Genomic DNA, 16,818 nt, shown 5'->3' with positions numbered 1-16,818 from the left:
ATAGTTTGGGCCGACTGTATCTCGTATCAAATGGGCCTAATCCGAATGGGACCACATCGGGATTGGGCTTGGTCTCTTCCTCATTCAGTCCCGTTCTCCTATTTGGGCCAAGGACGATTTTTGGCCCTAACAGAAGCCGTTCATGATAGTATATGATTAAATATGCATGGTTACATGTAGTAAATAAAGTGTAGGAGAGAGTTTATTACAAAGTTGATAAACTACTCATACACTTTATTACAATGAATATATTTTATATAAAGAGATTTAAGTACAACTCTTAATATAAAAGTACAACTTCTAGGAAAGAGCAACTACGGTTAGACTTCCCTTGGATCCTCTTAACAAATCCATTATCCTAGCGGAGAAAACCATTGCAGATTCTTTTTTCAACTTTTCCAAGCTGAGGAGAGTTTTGCCAAGCAAAAATCCAGGGTCCAATGGCTTAAAAATGGGGATCAAAACTCTGCTTATTTTTTCAAGTTGATTAATAGGAGAGAAACCGTACTAGAATATCTTCAATTCTCCTTAAAGATGGCATCCTAACAGATGATGCTTGCAAAGTAAATCAAGATTTTGTGAGGTTTTTTCAAAACCTTTTATGGGAAAATAATCCTCTCGTTTCTTTCCTAGGGCTGGAGGACTTAATTAGCCCTAGTAAATTGGATGATCAAGCTCTGTCTATGGTGGAGGAGGTAACTCGTGAGGAAATCTCTAAAGCCATCTTTGATCTTGCCAATGATAAGGCTCCTGGTTCGGATGGCTTCAATCCTTTGTTCTTAAAAAAAGCGTGGCAGATCGTGGGTGATGACATTGTTAAAGCCATCCAGAATTTCTTCAGGTCAGGTTGCATGTTGAAATAAATTAATTGTACTATCAGTGCTCTTATTCCTAAGTGTGATTCTCCTTCCTCGTGTAAAGACTTTCGTCATATTTCTTGCTGCAACACTATCTACAAGTGCATAGCCAAGATTATTGCGAATAAAATCAAAGATGTTTTACTCGACTTGATCAATCCAGCCCATGCAACCTTTGTCAGAGGTAGGAAGATAGGGGACAATATTCTTTTGTGCCAAGAATTGCTTCACAACTATCATTGGCATTCTTCCATCCCTAAAAGATATGCAGCCAAAGTGGATCTCATAAAAGCATTTGACTTGGTAAGATGGAATTTCCTCCTTCAAGTTCTCAAAGGCTTCGGCTTCACTAGTAAGATGATTCAATGGATTGGGGTTTGCATCTCGACCCTGATGTAATCTATTACTGTTAATGGTTAGTTAATTGGTTTCTTTGGGAATTGTAAAGGCTTAAGGCAAGGAGACCCCATGTCCCTTTATCTCTTTGTTATGGTAATGGAAATCCTCTCTCGACTATTGTCCAAAGCAGCGGCCAATCCTTCTTTTAAGTCCCATTGGAGTTGTAGCAAGGAGAAAATAACTCATATATGATTTGCTAATGATATCATGCTTCTTTGCCATGTTGATGAAACTTCCCTTCAGATTATCCAAGAGGCTTTAACTAGGTTTAGGTCGTGGTCGGGAATGCATGCAAATCCCACTAAAAGTAGCCTTTTTTTATTTTAGGTGTGCAACCTTGTCAAAAACAAGCCCTTTTGAGTGTGCTTAACTTCAATGAAGGAAAACTTCATGTTGCTTATTTGGGATTTCCTCTTATCACTAGAAAGCTTACTTATGGAGATTGTAAGCCTCTTTTGGACAAAATCCTTGCCCGCATTAAATCTTGGAGAAGCCATTTTCTTTCTTATGCATGTAGACTTATTCTCATCAAATATGTTCTCACTAGCATCCAAGTTCAATAGTTAGCCATTTTTATTCTCCCGTCTAAGGTGTGGATTGAGATTGAAGCCACTCTTAGAGCCTTTTTTTGGGATGTAACAAACTTGAAGAAAACAAAGGCAAAGGTGGCTTGGGACGAGGTTTGTGTGCCGAAAGATGAAGGGGGTTTGGGCATTATGCGTATTGGGGATTGAAATAAGGTTGCCATGATGAGGCACCTTTGAAACATCACCCAAATCCGAAGCAACTCAGGGTGGACAACATGGGTTAAATCTTATATGCTTAGGGTAAGTCTTTTTGGATCTCATTAGAACCGAGGTGGGTAATGGTCAATCTACTTTATTATGGTTATATAATTGGCATCCTAAAGGTCCTTTGTTAGACACTTATGGTGATAGAATTGTGAATTATTCGGCTTTGAGCTTGCATGCAAAGGTTAAGGAGATCATTGGGAATAGGGGATGGAAATGACCCTTTGCCAATTCTTGGGAGCTTATGGAAATGAAGGTCTTGGTTAATTTCATCCCTAATGATAATGAGGATAAAATAGTTTGGATCCCTAACCCTTCGAAAGCTTTCTCTATAAATTCGGCATGAGAGTTAATTAGAGCTTGACGCCTTAAGGTTGAGTGGAATCACCTTGTTTAGTTCCCTAAACACTTCTTAAGACATGCAATCATTCTTTGGTTGGCCATTAGGGGGAGACTTCCTACTCAAGACCAATTGGTAAGGTCTGGCTTAGTTAACAATATGTCTAATTATTGGTGACAACAAAATTAAGAAAAAATATATCATTATGTATTATTTGATTTCTGGGTCCTAGAGTTTAAAAGAAAAAAGTATTTTGTTATCTTTGATCCTATAAATGATTGGCTAATTAGTGGTAAATAACAAAATTAATGGAGCAAAACTTAAAATTAAAGTGCAATTTAATAAAAAAATTAATTTTTTTTTTTTTTTTTTTCTCAGTGTGGTCAAAAGCTACTTTCCATGGCTGTGACGCTATAGGCTATATTCAAAATTGTTTAGAGTATTAATGCCTTTGACCTCATGACCATCAGAATTTATTACTATGTGAAGAATTATTTAATAATAATATAAAGTTCATTTTAATAGAGTATAAATGCCTTTGACCCCATGACCAGAGTAAATGAGAGGCTCTTTCATAGTGTATGTAATATATACACTATATCATGAAATTCAAATGTATAATTAGTAATTAACTATTATTTAGAATATGTTGTAATTGTAAACTTAGATAGGATTCAATTAAAAAAACAAATCGTTTAACTAACAATTATATATTTAAATATTAACTATCTCATATTAATATGATGATATAAAATATGATTATGATTACCCAAATTGTTGCTTGGATAGCATTGAGTCATGATAAATATATAATTGTGGAAAATCAATTAACTTTAGCATATATACGATGACACGTATAAGTTTCAACACTCATTCAGTTGTTTATAAGTTTATAACTATCATATTTGTTTGCTATCAGAAGGAATAATATATATGAAATTCGACTTGCACATATTTCATTCATATATATATTAGGTGTCATACAAATATTAACGAAAGGGTGGATACAACATCACTCTCTAAAACACCAAGAATCTTTATGACAAAAAACCCATGGCATAAAATGCCACCACAAGTTTACCATGAAACATTAAAGATGTCAAAAAGTGACACCAAATTGGAGATCTGCAAAATCATCTTTGAAACCAACTTGTTACCAACTTTTATTCCCGTTAAACAAATACATATGTATGGTTCTCTTGTTATAAACCGCACTAAAGAGAGTTAAGAATCAAAACATGATATCATGGATTCTCTGCTCTACCTCTACCTTCTTGTGCTAATCCCTATTGTTTTCATCATCTACCAATTACTCACTTCACAAAATAAGATTGAACTCGAAAACCAACTCCCAAGTCCTCCTGCTCTTCCTATAATAGGCCATTTCCACCTCTTAAAACTGCCCTAATACAAAACTCTGAACAATTTGTCGTCCAATTATGGCCCCATATTTCTTCTCCGTTTAGGTTTAAGGCCAACACTTGTGCTGTCCTCACGTTCAGTCATTCAAGAATGCTTCACAAAGAATGATATCATCTTCGCCAACCGTCCACTCCTGCCCTCTAGGAAGATCTCAACTTACAATTTCACTACGCTTGGTGGTCAGTATGGCAACCATTGGCGCAACCTCCGCCGTTTCTCTGCTCTTGAAATATTCTCGGCAAATCGTCTTCAGATGTCTTCAAATGTTCGCGCTGAAGAACTTAGATTCGTGGTCAAATACTTGTTCAAAAGCTCCTTCAAAGGGGCTCAGAAAGTGGATGTTAAAGCGTTTCTCTACATGTTGGATTTTAATATCATGATGAAGATGATTGTAGGTGAGAGATGGTTTCACTTTGAAGAAGAGGAAATGGATATGGATATGTCTAAAGCAAAATTGGATGAATTTATGAAGATGTTTAGTCCGCCCATGATGGCGGCTTTGGGTGATTATCTTCCTTTTCTGAGATGGTTGACATACTTTGGAGTGGAGAAGAAGATGCTAAAAGTGCATAGAAAGAGGGATGCTTTCTTGCACACTCTACTTGACGCATATCGAAATCCTAACGATCAATCTACTTCGGTTCCAAATAGTGAGATCAACCAAACAATTTTAGATGTAATGCTGAAGCTTCAGGAATCAGAACCTGAATTCTACACTGATGATGTTATCAAAGGAATTATGCAGGTATTTCCTACTACTTTGTGATGGTGTGTGCGCTTTTATATACGTTTTGAAAGAGTATGCTTTTCAATTTAATTTAGAGATTAATAAATTTCCGGATTAATAATTTTTCGAGTTAAAAAGAAATAATAATGCTATTGCTATTGCTACATATATAAACTATCTATTCAAACAATTTTTTACAAATTGTGTGACAACCCTTTATGTTTGTCATGTAGCCTCGTTTAATCATTTAATTAACTTTTAATTTATAGATATCCAGTCATTTTAACACATATAAGTTTGTAAGAGATAGTTTATATATGAAATAATATCTAAAAGGAAATATACAAAATTCTCATACAAATTCACCCATACAAACTAATATGTTTTAATGTGATTGGAAAATTTTAAACTAAAGATTATTTAAAAATAAATAATTAATTTGTATATAACATTATTCTAAATAAACTAAAGTAAGTGATATGTCAAATATTAAATATGTATGATGCCATATCAGTTTGTAAAATTAGTCTGTACATATAACATTTCTGCAATAAACTCCTCAATGATTTGAAATAGCAATTAACCCGTGTTAGTATTCGGTTTAAAGTTTCTATTATTTAACTAACTGGCATTTACTGTTTTAGAGTATGCTAATAGCAGGAACGCATACCACGGTGGTCACAATGTCATCGATTATTTCACAATTGATATCACATCCTGAAGTGTTTAAAAAGGCAAGGGACGAGATCGACAAGCATGTTGGACAATCCAGGCTACTAAATGATGCTGAACTTTCTAAACTTTCATACCTTCATTGTATTATAAATGAAACACTCAGACTACATTCTTCACAAACACTTTTAGCTCCGCGTGAATCGTCAGAGGAATGTACAATAGCAGGATACAAAATCCCTCCAGGCACACAATTGTTAGTAAACGTATGGGCAGTGCATATGGACCCCGAGTCGTGGAAAGACCCTGATAGCTTCAAACCTAAACGTTTCCTGGAGAGTAAGGAAGAGAAGAGAGGATATAAGTTCATTCCTTTTGGTTCGGGAAGAAGGCAATGCCCTGAGGAGAGCTTGGCCATGAGAGTCATGGCATTATCACTGGGGACCTTGATACAATGCTTTGAATGGGAAAATGCTGAGGATGAGAATAATGGTGCGATCAAAACCAATTCGAAGAAGGCAGAGGATAGGTCTGTAAAGATCATATTTCGACCCCGTGAATCACTTACTAAAGTTCTTCGTCTACTTTGAATTGTAATCTGCGACTAAAATGTATGCCAAGTTATGGTTCACTCTTGAACAGGACGATGAATCAGAACACATGTTTATATTTATTTTAATTATGTTATGATTGCTTCTTTAGTGTGAACTGTTCTTTAGGAGATTAGTTAGAGTAGCTGCTATTTCCTTTCTTTTAGCAATTACAAGGAGCACGTGGGCTGATTATTAGAAGTTTGTTTTACTTCTACTTGTATTTAAAGCTTGTCAAGTTAATAAAGCAGCAGAGGATAATTCTTAGTCATTTCTTTTTCTTGAGTCTGGCTGAACTCGAATTAGCCATTGTTTTGTTTCTTTTATTGCATACAACCTATTCATATTAATTGGTATCAAAGCCTATAGATCCTATGGCGGACAGTGGAGCTTATCAAACACGTTATAAGGAGGGTGTTTGTCTACCCTTATAAGCTGGTTAAACTAGCTTATGGGGGTGTTTGTCTGAGCTTATGAAAATTAGCTTACAAGCAACAGGTGCTTATAAGCTAATTTTAGCTTATAAGCATTTGAAATTTTAAGCAATTACGTGTTTGAAAGTACTTATAAGTGACTGATAAGTAATTGACGTGTTTGATAAAATGTGGCTTATAAGTACATTTTATTATAAAATGACTAAAAAAGGTACTACATTAAATAAGGGTATACTATGAAATTTTAAAATTAAACAAGGATAATGTGGTAATATATTTGGTCAAACTAGCTTATAAGCAGAGTGCTTATAAGCAAAAAAAAAAAAAGTACCTCCCTCCCAACTTATTTTTTTTGGCTTATAAGCTCAAAAAAGTTATAAACACAAAGCGTCAGCTTAATTTTAGAGCTTATAAGCTAGTTTGACCAGCTATAGCTTAGACAAACACCCCCTATAAGCTCTAAAATTAAGCCGAATGTTTGTTGAACTTTTTTAAGCTTATAAGAAAAAAAAAAAAAAAAAGTTGGGGGAAAGGTTTTTTTTTTTTTTTTTTTTTTTTTTTTTTTTTTTTGCTTATAAGTAATTTGACCAAATATATACCATATATCCTTATTTAATTTTAAAATTCTATAGTATACCCTGTTTAATGTGTACCCTTTTTAGTCATTTTATAATAAAATGTATTTATAAGTCATATTTTACCAAATACGTTAAACTATATTGTCACTTATAAGTACTTTAACCAAACACGTAATTGCTTAAAATTTCAAAGCTTATAAGCTAAAATAGCTTAGAATCAATTGTTGCTTATAAGCTAATTTTCATAAGCTCAAACAAACACCCCCAAGGAGTTAGCGGAGAATGTTTCTCAACATACGGCAACCATCACACAGCAAAGGAGCAGCTATTACCAAGATCAAGGAGAGCATGGAAAATTTCATGGCAAACGTTCGTACGCAACTTTCAGGTCTGGTTCTTCAAGTACGAGACCTTTCGGTGCCACGTTCACCTCCCAAACAATCTGATGTTTCGCCATCTCCTCTACCATGAATGCTAACGACTTCCGTCTTGATCCAGCGGCCACCATTGCCTTCCACACCAAACCATTGCAAGCCGAACAATATTTCCTATTTTATCAAATTCCACCGCCACAACAATTGCTAATCGCCTCTTTCCATCTCAAAGGTGATGCACTACAATACTTTAAATGGTTACAGCATACTGAATCCTTGATAGATTCGATCCGATGCATTAGAAAAGTGGTTCGGCCCATCGGATTTTGATGATGCTGAAGGAGAACTAGCAAAATTACATCAGAGCTCTATTGTGGCAGCATATTAGAAATGGTTTGAGGCTCTATCAAACTCTGTGGTGGGATTAAGTGATCATTTTCTACTCCATTGCTTTGTTAGCAGATTAAAAGACCAGATTCATTATATGCTTAAACTGCTTCGCCCAAATTCCCTCACTGAAGCTATTGGACTTGCACACACACACAAAACTCATTTGGCTACCCGAGCTCAGCCTTCATCTTATAGCCGTCTACCACAACGAGTGCAAGCAACTGCTAGCACAACACCAGGTCTATCAAACACATCCTTTTAACTTACTACTGCTCCATATATAGGTTAAAACAATATCTTATGATGCCATGAAGGAGAGAAGAGACAAAGGATTGTGCTACTATTGTGACAAAAAGTTTCGTCCCGGGCATAAATGCAAGACTTAAACCCTTTTCATGCTTGAAAGTCAACGTTTGGTAGATGAGGAAGATATGGATTGATCTGACAATTCACCCCTGCTGGAAGAAACAGTTCCAGAAATATCTATTCATGCCATGGCAAGAGCTCATGCTCCTCAAACTATGTGAGTCACATACCTTCTCTACAACAAGCCAATGTCGATTCTCATTGATACCAGCTCCATAAATAATTTTTTAGACCTTCAAATAGCAACGAAGACGGGATTACATGTGGATGATGGGGCCAAATTTAACGTGATGGTGGCAAATGGCGACACTCTTTCTTACACTAGACGTAGAAAAATACATCTCTCTCTATTCAAGGTATACCAATTACTGTTGATTTTTTAGGTGCTGTCCTTAGGGGGAGGTGATGCTGTTCTTGGTGCCCATTGGCATCAAACTTTGGGACCAATACTGTGGGATTTCAACAAGATAAGGATGAAGTTTACATTTTCAGGAAATCATCACCAAATCCTCGGTGAACCTTTAAAAACAGTTTCCTACTCAACTTGCAACTTTATCTCCAAGCTTGGTAAGGCATCTAATTTTGGTTATCTACTCTTTTCCATTACTACAAGTGGACCTAACCCTTTAGATGAGATTGTTCCCCCTCCTTTGCAACCTCTCATCTGTGAATTCCAAGGAATTTTCAAAGCTCCAACAGGCTTGCCACCTTTATGTTCTCAAGATCACCATATTCGACTTCATCCAGATTTTGGCCCAATTAATGTACGCCCGTACTGATATCATATACCCTGAAATCAGAAATTAAAAGACTAGTACAAGAAAGGCTTCAAGATGGCATAATTAGACATAGTCAAAGCTTGTATTCATCTCCAGTAATATTGGTAAAGAAAAAGGATGGGTCCTGGCGTCTCTGCATAGATCCTTAAATGAAAGCACCATCAAGGATCGCTATCCCATTCTAGTGGTGGATGAACTTTTGGATGAGCTTCATGGTGCTACCGTGTTCTCCAAATTAGACTTACACTTTGGATATCATCAAATTCATGTCGCTTCTCAAGATATTGAAAAACAACATTCGCACACATGAAGGACATTATGAGTTTCTTGTAATGCCTTTTGGCCTTACAAATGCTCCTTTTATATTTCAAAGCCTCATGAAGTCGGGTAGATTATTTGGGCCACATTGTGTCTAGCAATAGAGTTGAAGTAGACCAATCCAAAATTGCGTGTATCCTCAATTGGCCCACACCAAAATCTGTCTGAGCACTCTAAGGATTTTTAGGACTTACAAGGTACTCCGGAAAGTTCATCAAAAATTATGGGTCAATAGTAGCTCCACTTACAGTATTGATAAAAAACAATGCATTCAAATGGAGTCAAGCAGTTGATGTCGCCTTTAGCAACTTGAAGAATGCAATGGCTACTCCTCCAGTCCTAGCACTCCCAAATTTCTAGAAACCATTTATCATTGAATGTGATGCCTCTAGGGTGGGCATCAGTGTTGTTCTTATGCAAGAAAAACAACCATTGGCTTTCTTAAGCCATGCTCTTTCAGGTACAGAACTTAACTTGTCAGTTTATGACAAAGAATTACTTGCTTTAGTGATGGGAATGCAGAAATTGAGGCCATATCTATTAGGCAACCAGTTTATTGAATGGACAGATCACCAATCACTTAAATAACCTCTTGGATCAGAAGCTTGGGACGTCCTCACAACAAAAATGGATTACCAAACTTTTGGGATATGATTTCCAGGTGGTTTAAAAGAGCAGTGCTTCCAACCATGCAGCTAATGCTCTCTCACGATTACCAGAGTGCGACGCAGTTTCCACTCTCTTACCAAGTTGGCTGGAATTAATCAAACTGAAAGTGCTTCTTCATCTACTATACAACGCAAGCTTCTTGAGGTCTCAAGTGGGAAGGTTTCTAAAACAATTTCTCAAGTGAGGGATGGTCTATTATTTTATAAAGGAAGGGTATACCTAGATCGCAACTCTCTCACACATGTTGATCTTACAAGAATTACACGGGGGTCCGAATGAAGGCCAGTTTGGCTTCCATCAAACATTTAGGCTAATCACTCAAGACTTCTATTGGCGTGGAATGATGGAACAAATTCGATGTTATGTTCAGGAATGTGCTGTGTGCCAACAAGTAAAACTAAAAAATCATGCTCCAAGTGGGTTACTACAACCCCTTCCCATACCACATCAGATTTGGGCTGACTTATCTACGGACTTCATAAGGCTTGCCAAAATCACAAGGGAAAGAAGTGATTTTTGTGCTGGTTGATAGATTATCTAAATGGTAAAGCTATTTGAACAATCTTTTTGTACAAAGAGAGTTTATACAAATTGACCTGATACACCATGAGAGTGTCATGTGACATAAGGATCCACATAATGTTAATGTGATATTAAGTTATATGGGTCCCAAGCCACATGGCATGCTTTGTGACATGCCACGTAAATTTATGTAAACTCTCTTTGTATAAGAGAGTTTTACCCTTATCTAAATATTCACACTTTTTTGCAGTACCCCACCCTTATTCAACTTCTATTATTGCACGCATTTTCTTTGACAATATTTTCAAACTACATGGACTCCCTAAAACTATTGTGAGTGATAGGGACAAAATCTTTCTCAACAACTTTTGGCGTCAGCTATTTTGATTACATGGCACTCAACTCCAATTCAATTTGGCCTATCATCCGCAAACTGATGGACAATATGAAGTCACAAACTGTTGTCTTGAAAACTATTTAAGGTGCTTCACACACTCTCGGCCCCAAGACTGGACTCATTGGCTCACACTGGTAGAATGGTGGCATAACACTAATTTCCATTCATCAATTAGTGTGACCCAATTTGAGGCTATCTATGGATATAAACCTTTGTGATTATTATCTTATTATGATAATAGTACTTCTCTAGAAGATCTGGACACTAGTTGTGAAAGAGAACTGATATTCTACCACTACTAAAGGAGAATCTTGCAAATGCCCAGAATAGGATGAGGGTGATGGCGGATAAGAATTGCACTGATAAGGAATTTGAACCTGGCGATTGGGTTTATAGTCATCTACAACCTTACTGGAAGACTTTAGTTGCTTTCAGAAAATCGATCAAGCTATCTCCCACTCCCAGGTATTATGGACCATACAAAATCCTTGAGCGAATTGGAGTTGTGGCTTACCGTCTGGATCTCCCAATTGAATCGTGAATACACCCTGTGTTCCATGTATCTCAGCTCAAAAAGAAATTGGGTGATCAGGTAGCTCCTCAAACAACACTTTCGTTTGTTTCTAAGGATAACATTGTTCTTCCAATTCCAAAACAAGTATTGAACAGACGGATTGTAAAAGCTGGGCGCAGACATGTAACTGAAGTTCTCATACTGTGGGCAGGATCCACGACTGCTTCAGTTACTTGGGAACTTCTCTTAGATATGAAGCAAACTTATCGAACCTTGTGGGCAAGGTTTTTTAGGGGGAGGCATTGTTATGTATGTGTCTGGACGTAGGTCCCTCATAAGGCAATATATGGATGAGCTAGAGATTAGTTGGAAGTTAATAAACATTGCTTCTTTAGTATGAACTGTTCTTTAGGAGATTAGTTGCTATTTCCTTTCTTTTAGCAACTACAAGGAGCACGTGGGCTGGTTATTAGGAGTTTGTTTTACTTCTACTTGTATTTAAAGCTTGTCAAGTTAATAAAGCTGCAGAGGAAAATTCTAGTCATTTCTTTTTCTTGGAGTCTGGCTAAACTCGAATAAGCCATTGTTTTGTTTCTCATATAAAATTAATTTAATAAAAAAAATTCAGCACCGTGGACCTATTGCTATACACTACGACACGATGAGCTCCGAAAGACAGAATATGTAGCTTATTCAACTATTAGAAATTCACCAGAAAAAAGATGTATAATTTTTTTCTAAGAGGCAAAGAAAGTTTCAGTTGACCGTTGCTAACTACTATCATTGGAGCAAGTCCAACAACACATATCGAAATGGGCGGCCGAACGCTAGAAATTTTGACAATCAGATAATTTTCCAAAGAAACAAAATTAAACTGTCTTCTGTGATAGCCTTACAACTTTTTATAGGGCAACTGAAATTTTTTCATTAGGAATTTATTCTAACTTGTTCAAGTGGCATTTATGCTTTAATCCTTTGCTTAAGGAAGATCTAGACACTACATTACCTATTATACAGATAATAGTCTTCTTTGGGTTCACGCTTTTTCTTTATGCATAAAGAAGTTTCATGAGATTATAATATATGTTTGGTTGATAGCAAAAACGATAAACTCTTATATAGCAATGACCGATAGCTAAAACAGGAACAATGTTCATGACAACTCAATTTTTCCATACCTATCATGACACGTCTTGAATGTTATTAACTAGGTTTCTGAAACTGCACCGATCTCCCTAGAGAGAGTATATCACATAAGCATATATATAAAGCGTAGAAATATCTCCTAATTTAATATATATTTATATACAAAACATGGACTGATTTGGTTGTAAAATTCGATGCATTCTAAGCTTTTGTCCAAATATTCATACTGAACAATGACTTTGTTTCCAAAAGATGAGACAATCATGCATGTTAAACATCTAGCTCCTGTATTATATAAGAAAAACAACAAATAATCGAAGACACAGTCGTAAGGGGTGACGATCGATGAAACTGAAACTTTAGAAAATGACATCAAACTTATCTTAAATCACACACGACACCAACGTCAATTTTTCATTTACTTTAATCCAATATCCTATTAAATAAACATACATGATAAAGGTTCAAACGCGATATGAAAACAACTTTATATTATAACAAATCAAAGATGATTGCAATGAAATCATATTATTATATAAACCCTTTTCTAGCCAAACAAAGAGTTAAAAATCACCATGGATATTGATCTTCTCTACCTTGTTCTGTTAGTGTCTGTTCTTCTAATCTTCCACAAACTCACTACACAGAAGAGAAAATTTCAACACGAAAAACAAATACCAAGCCCTCCAGGTCTTCCTGTAATAGGTCATTTCCATCTTTTAAAACAGCCCTTAGCCCAAACATTGACCAATCTCTCAACCAAGTATGGTCCTATTTTCTTTCTGCGTTTAGGTTCGCGCCCAACTCTTGTACTGTCCGATCGGTCAGTCATTGAAGAATGCTTCTCAGAGAATGACATCGCCTTCTCTAATCGTCCACTCTTGCCCTCCAGGAAGTTTACATCTTACAATCATGTTACCATTGGAGCTCCATACGGCAACCATTGGCGCAACCTTCGCCGTTTCACTGTGCTTGAAATATTCTCAGCAAAGCGTCTCCAGATGTCTTCAAACGTCCGCGCTGAAGAGCTCAGAATCATGGTCAAACACTTGTTTAAAAGCTCCCTCAAAGGGGCGAAGAAAGTGGATGTGAAAGCGTTTTTTTACATGTTGGATTTCAATATCATCATGAGAATGGTTGCGGGTAAGAAGTGCATTGAAGAAGAGGAGATTGACAAAGATGAAGCAAAAGGTAAAATGGATGAGATGACGCGGATTTTTAGACCTGATGTCACAATGGCTTTGGGGGATTATTTTCCATTTCTAAGGTGGTTGACTTACTTTGGAGTGGAAAGGAAGCTGGTGAAATTACATCACAAGAGGGATGCTCTTACGCAGGCTCTCCTAGATGCACATCGAAATTCTGAAAAGTCTCGTTCAGTTGGTGATAGTGAGGTTAGCGGGACAATTGTAGATGTGATGCTGAAGCTGCAGGAATCAGAACCTGATTTCTACACCGATAATGTCATCAAAGGAATTATGCAGGTAATTCCCATAAATATTTCTGTGTGCTTATCAATCTAATTACTTTGGAGACTTTGCCCCTATTTGTTGCACTATTTTGGATCATTGTTATATTATCTTATTTGGACTAAAAAATAGGATATGTGTTTATTTACTTATTAGGTCAATACAATCTGAAAATTAATCTAACTCAAATAAGATATTTTGTCTAAAAATGAAAAGGGGGTAGGACTTGTTTTTCAGATTATCTAACTCTATTCAACTAAAAACATTTTTCTCTCTCTTTCCAATCTAAAAATTAATCTAGCTAAGACCATCGTCGCTGGTCGATGTGGCCGGAACGGCGCACGACCGGTCTAATCTGACCAGTAAAATCTGTCAACGGCTAGATCCACGATGGATTTGACCGAAAATGACCATATTGACGTACGATCGACTAGATCCAACCGATCGTGTGTCGTTCCGACCAATGGTCGACTGTTCTCTTGAGTTGCTGGGGTGCTTTAGTTAATTTTTAAACTTTTATTATGATGATGTTTAGCTAAATTAACAAATGTAGGGAATTAAAAAAATAATTTAAATATTTTCAAAAAAATGTACCAAACAACTATTTTATCTTAAAAACTTAAAAAAAAAAAAAAAAATGTACCAAACAACTATTCAACATTTTATCCACTCTAATATAATTTTAAGATATTTTACAAAACATATTTTCAAATTCAAATCCAATTCGTTTTGATTCAACTCAAGTCAACTTGAAACACTTTTTCAAAATAACATTTTTCAAAAAATATAACAAACAGTCCTGTTAAATCGACTAGAATCCTATCTTTGCAACTCTAAGAATTAGTAAGAAGTTGATTCCCCAGTATATATATGCAAACATTAGTGATGAATTCTTTGATTAGTGGTTGAACTTGATGTCTATGTTTAAATTAAACAAGTAAACTCACACTACAAGAAAATGTGACTTTCTGAAGAACTTTCTCCCGACGCACCAAACGGCATTGCGAAAACCACCTCCCCGACCCAATACAACATTGAGAGAGGTTTTTTGTTTTTCGGATGCAAATTGTGATCTCGAGATAGACGTTTTAGCCTGCTGTGATGCAATCTTGGTCTCCTAATAGGCTTGAATATACTTTTTATTGGAAATGGTATATTGAAAAGAGTGGTAAAATTCAAGTTACATGACATCAAACGTGATTGGGAATAAAACAGACATAGCACCTCAAATTTTCTAAGGGTATTTTAAGCAACTTGTGAGAAATCTATACTTTCTTTAACTATTTAACTAACCAGCTTCTGGTTTTTTAGGCAATGCTAATGGCAGGAACACACACCACGGTGATGACAATGACATCAGTTATTTCACATCTGATATCACATCCAGAGGTGATAAAAAAAGCAAGGGCAGAGATCGACAACCATGTTGGACAATCCAGGCTACTAAATGATTCTGATCTTCCTAAACTTGAATACCTTCATGGTATTATAAATGAGACACTTAGACTGGATTCAGTATCTGTTTTACCTCCTCGACAATCGTCAGAGGAATGTAAAATAGCAGGTTACAACATCCCACAAGGCACACAGTTACTAGTAAACGTATCGGCAGTGCATATGGACCCGGATTTGTGGACCGAGCCAGAAAAGTTCAAGCCTGAACGTTTCCAAGATATTGCGGCAGAAAAGGGAGGCTGTAAATTCATGTCTTTTGGTATAGGAAGAAGGATATGTCCTGGGGCTAGCTTGGCCATGAGGGTGATAGCATTATCACTGGGGACCTTGATACAATGCTTTGAATGGGAAAATGGTGAGGATGAGAGCGTTGGTGCTGTCAAAACCAAACAGAACATGCCAAAGGATAGGCCTGTTAAAATAATATTTCGACCTCGTGAAGCACTTGTTAGAGTCCTTGATAAACTTTGAACTGTGAGCGACTTATGAAGTTATGGTTTTTATTTGAATCGTAGGACGAATAAGAATACATATATGTATCTTTGATGTCATAAAACAATGTTAAATAATCACATGTTATGTTATTGACTATTATTTATATTTTGCTGTTTAGGTTTAGTATGATGATTCACAAGGTTTTAGTGTAAATTAATAAACATGTTTATTTTGAATTTTCCTTAACCTCGTATTAGTCAACTAAACATTCAACCAAATAGTGTTGTGAATGGTGTTTTTCTGCTCGAAATTTCGCAATTAAACAGACAAAAATATAAGTGTTAATACTTTAAAACCCATGAGCAGGGAAACTTGGAGGGACCTTACCGACTAAAGTTGCCAGAAATCTCAATTCAAAATGTGGAGGATCCGTATCCAGTTATTGGGTTTTTTTCAAGATGGATGATCATTAGATATTTTACGATTTAAGTCATAAATATGTTTATCCAAACAGGTTAGTTAAAAGAATGGGGAGAATATTCAAAAATTGTCCTGGTATTGTAGAGATAAAGAGAACAAACTAAACAATGGAGGCACCAGCCAGGCCCATTGCATTGTATTATATAGTGCTATGCTAAATGCTGTAGAATGTTTGGTAGAACTTTATATTATATTATTTTTATAAAATGATACATTCGTGTATAAATTGCATTGCATAATATTTTTTTTTTTCTCTAACAAAAATTCATTTACTAAAAACTAATATACTTTTAAATTATTATTTAACTAATAAATTTAAAAAAAAGGTCAAAAGTTGAATAATTAGTGGTCAATGTCGGTCAAAGGATGTAAAAAGGTAGTCAAACACTGCATCGGTCAAACTCTGATCAGTGTTGTCAACGTCGATCAACATCATTGACTAGCGTGTTAATCAATGTTCTGAAAACCAGACCGGACCGCTCGGTCGGACTGGTTGGATTGGCAACCGGCGGCAAATCCGGTCCGGTATATATAAAAAACAGTTATTTTGATTTAAATCGGATTGGACTGCGGTTGGACCACCGGAATAGTGCCGAATCGCGGTCCAATCGCAGCTAAATCCCGCCAGATTCCGGCATCTTTCAACGGAGAAAACACCCCCATTCGACATGACGGCATCTCCATAACCAAACCC

At 36.2% G+C, this 16,818-nt stretch overlaps 2 protein-coding genes across 2 annotated transcripts; both read left to right on the top strand.

Annotated features, from left to right (window-relative positions):
- Positions 1–683: 683 nt before the first annotated feature.
- Positions 684–5,798, top strand: LOC116129703 (cytochrome P450 81Q32-like). Its single transcript, XM_031415426.1, has 3 exons — positions 684–846; positions 3,854–4,554; positions 5,181–5,798. The coding sequence occupies exons 1-3, from the start codon at positions 684–686 to the stop codon at positions 5,796–5,798; spliced, it is 1,482 nt and encodes a 493-aa protein (XP_031271286.1).
- Positions 5,799–12,782: 6,984 nt separating this feature from the next.
- On the top strand, positions 12,783–15,807 carry LOC116129733 (cytochrome P450 81Q32-like). The gene is made up of 2 exons (XM_031415446.1): positions 12,783–13,769; positions 15,066–15,807. The coding sequence occupies exons 1-2, from the start codon at positions 12,861–12,863 to the stop codon at positions 15,678–15,680; spliced, it is 1,524 nt and encodes a 507-aa protein (XP_031271306.1). The 5' UTR covers positions 12,783–12,860; the 3' UTR covers positions 15,681–15,807.
- Positions 15,808–16,818: the final 1,011 nt, after the last annotated feature.

The sequence above is a fragment of the Pistacia vera genome, unplaced genomic scaffold, assembly GCF_008641045.1.
Source record: "Pistacia vera cultivar Batoury unplaced genomic scaffold, PisVer_v2 Contig213, whole genome shotgun sequence".
Classification (NCBI taxonomy): Eukaryota; Viridiplantae; Streptophyta; class Magnoliopsida; order Sapindales; family Anacardiaceae; genus Pistacia; species Pistacia vera.
The sequence above is the reverse complement of the archived record's forward strand: the minus strand, read 5'-3'. Positions and strand labels throughout refer to the sequence as shown.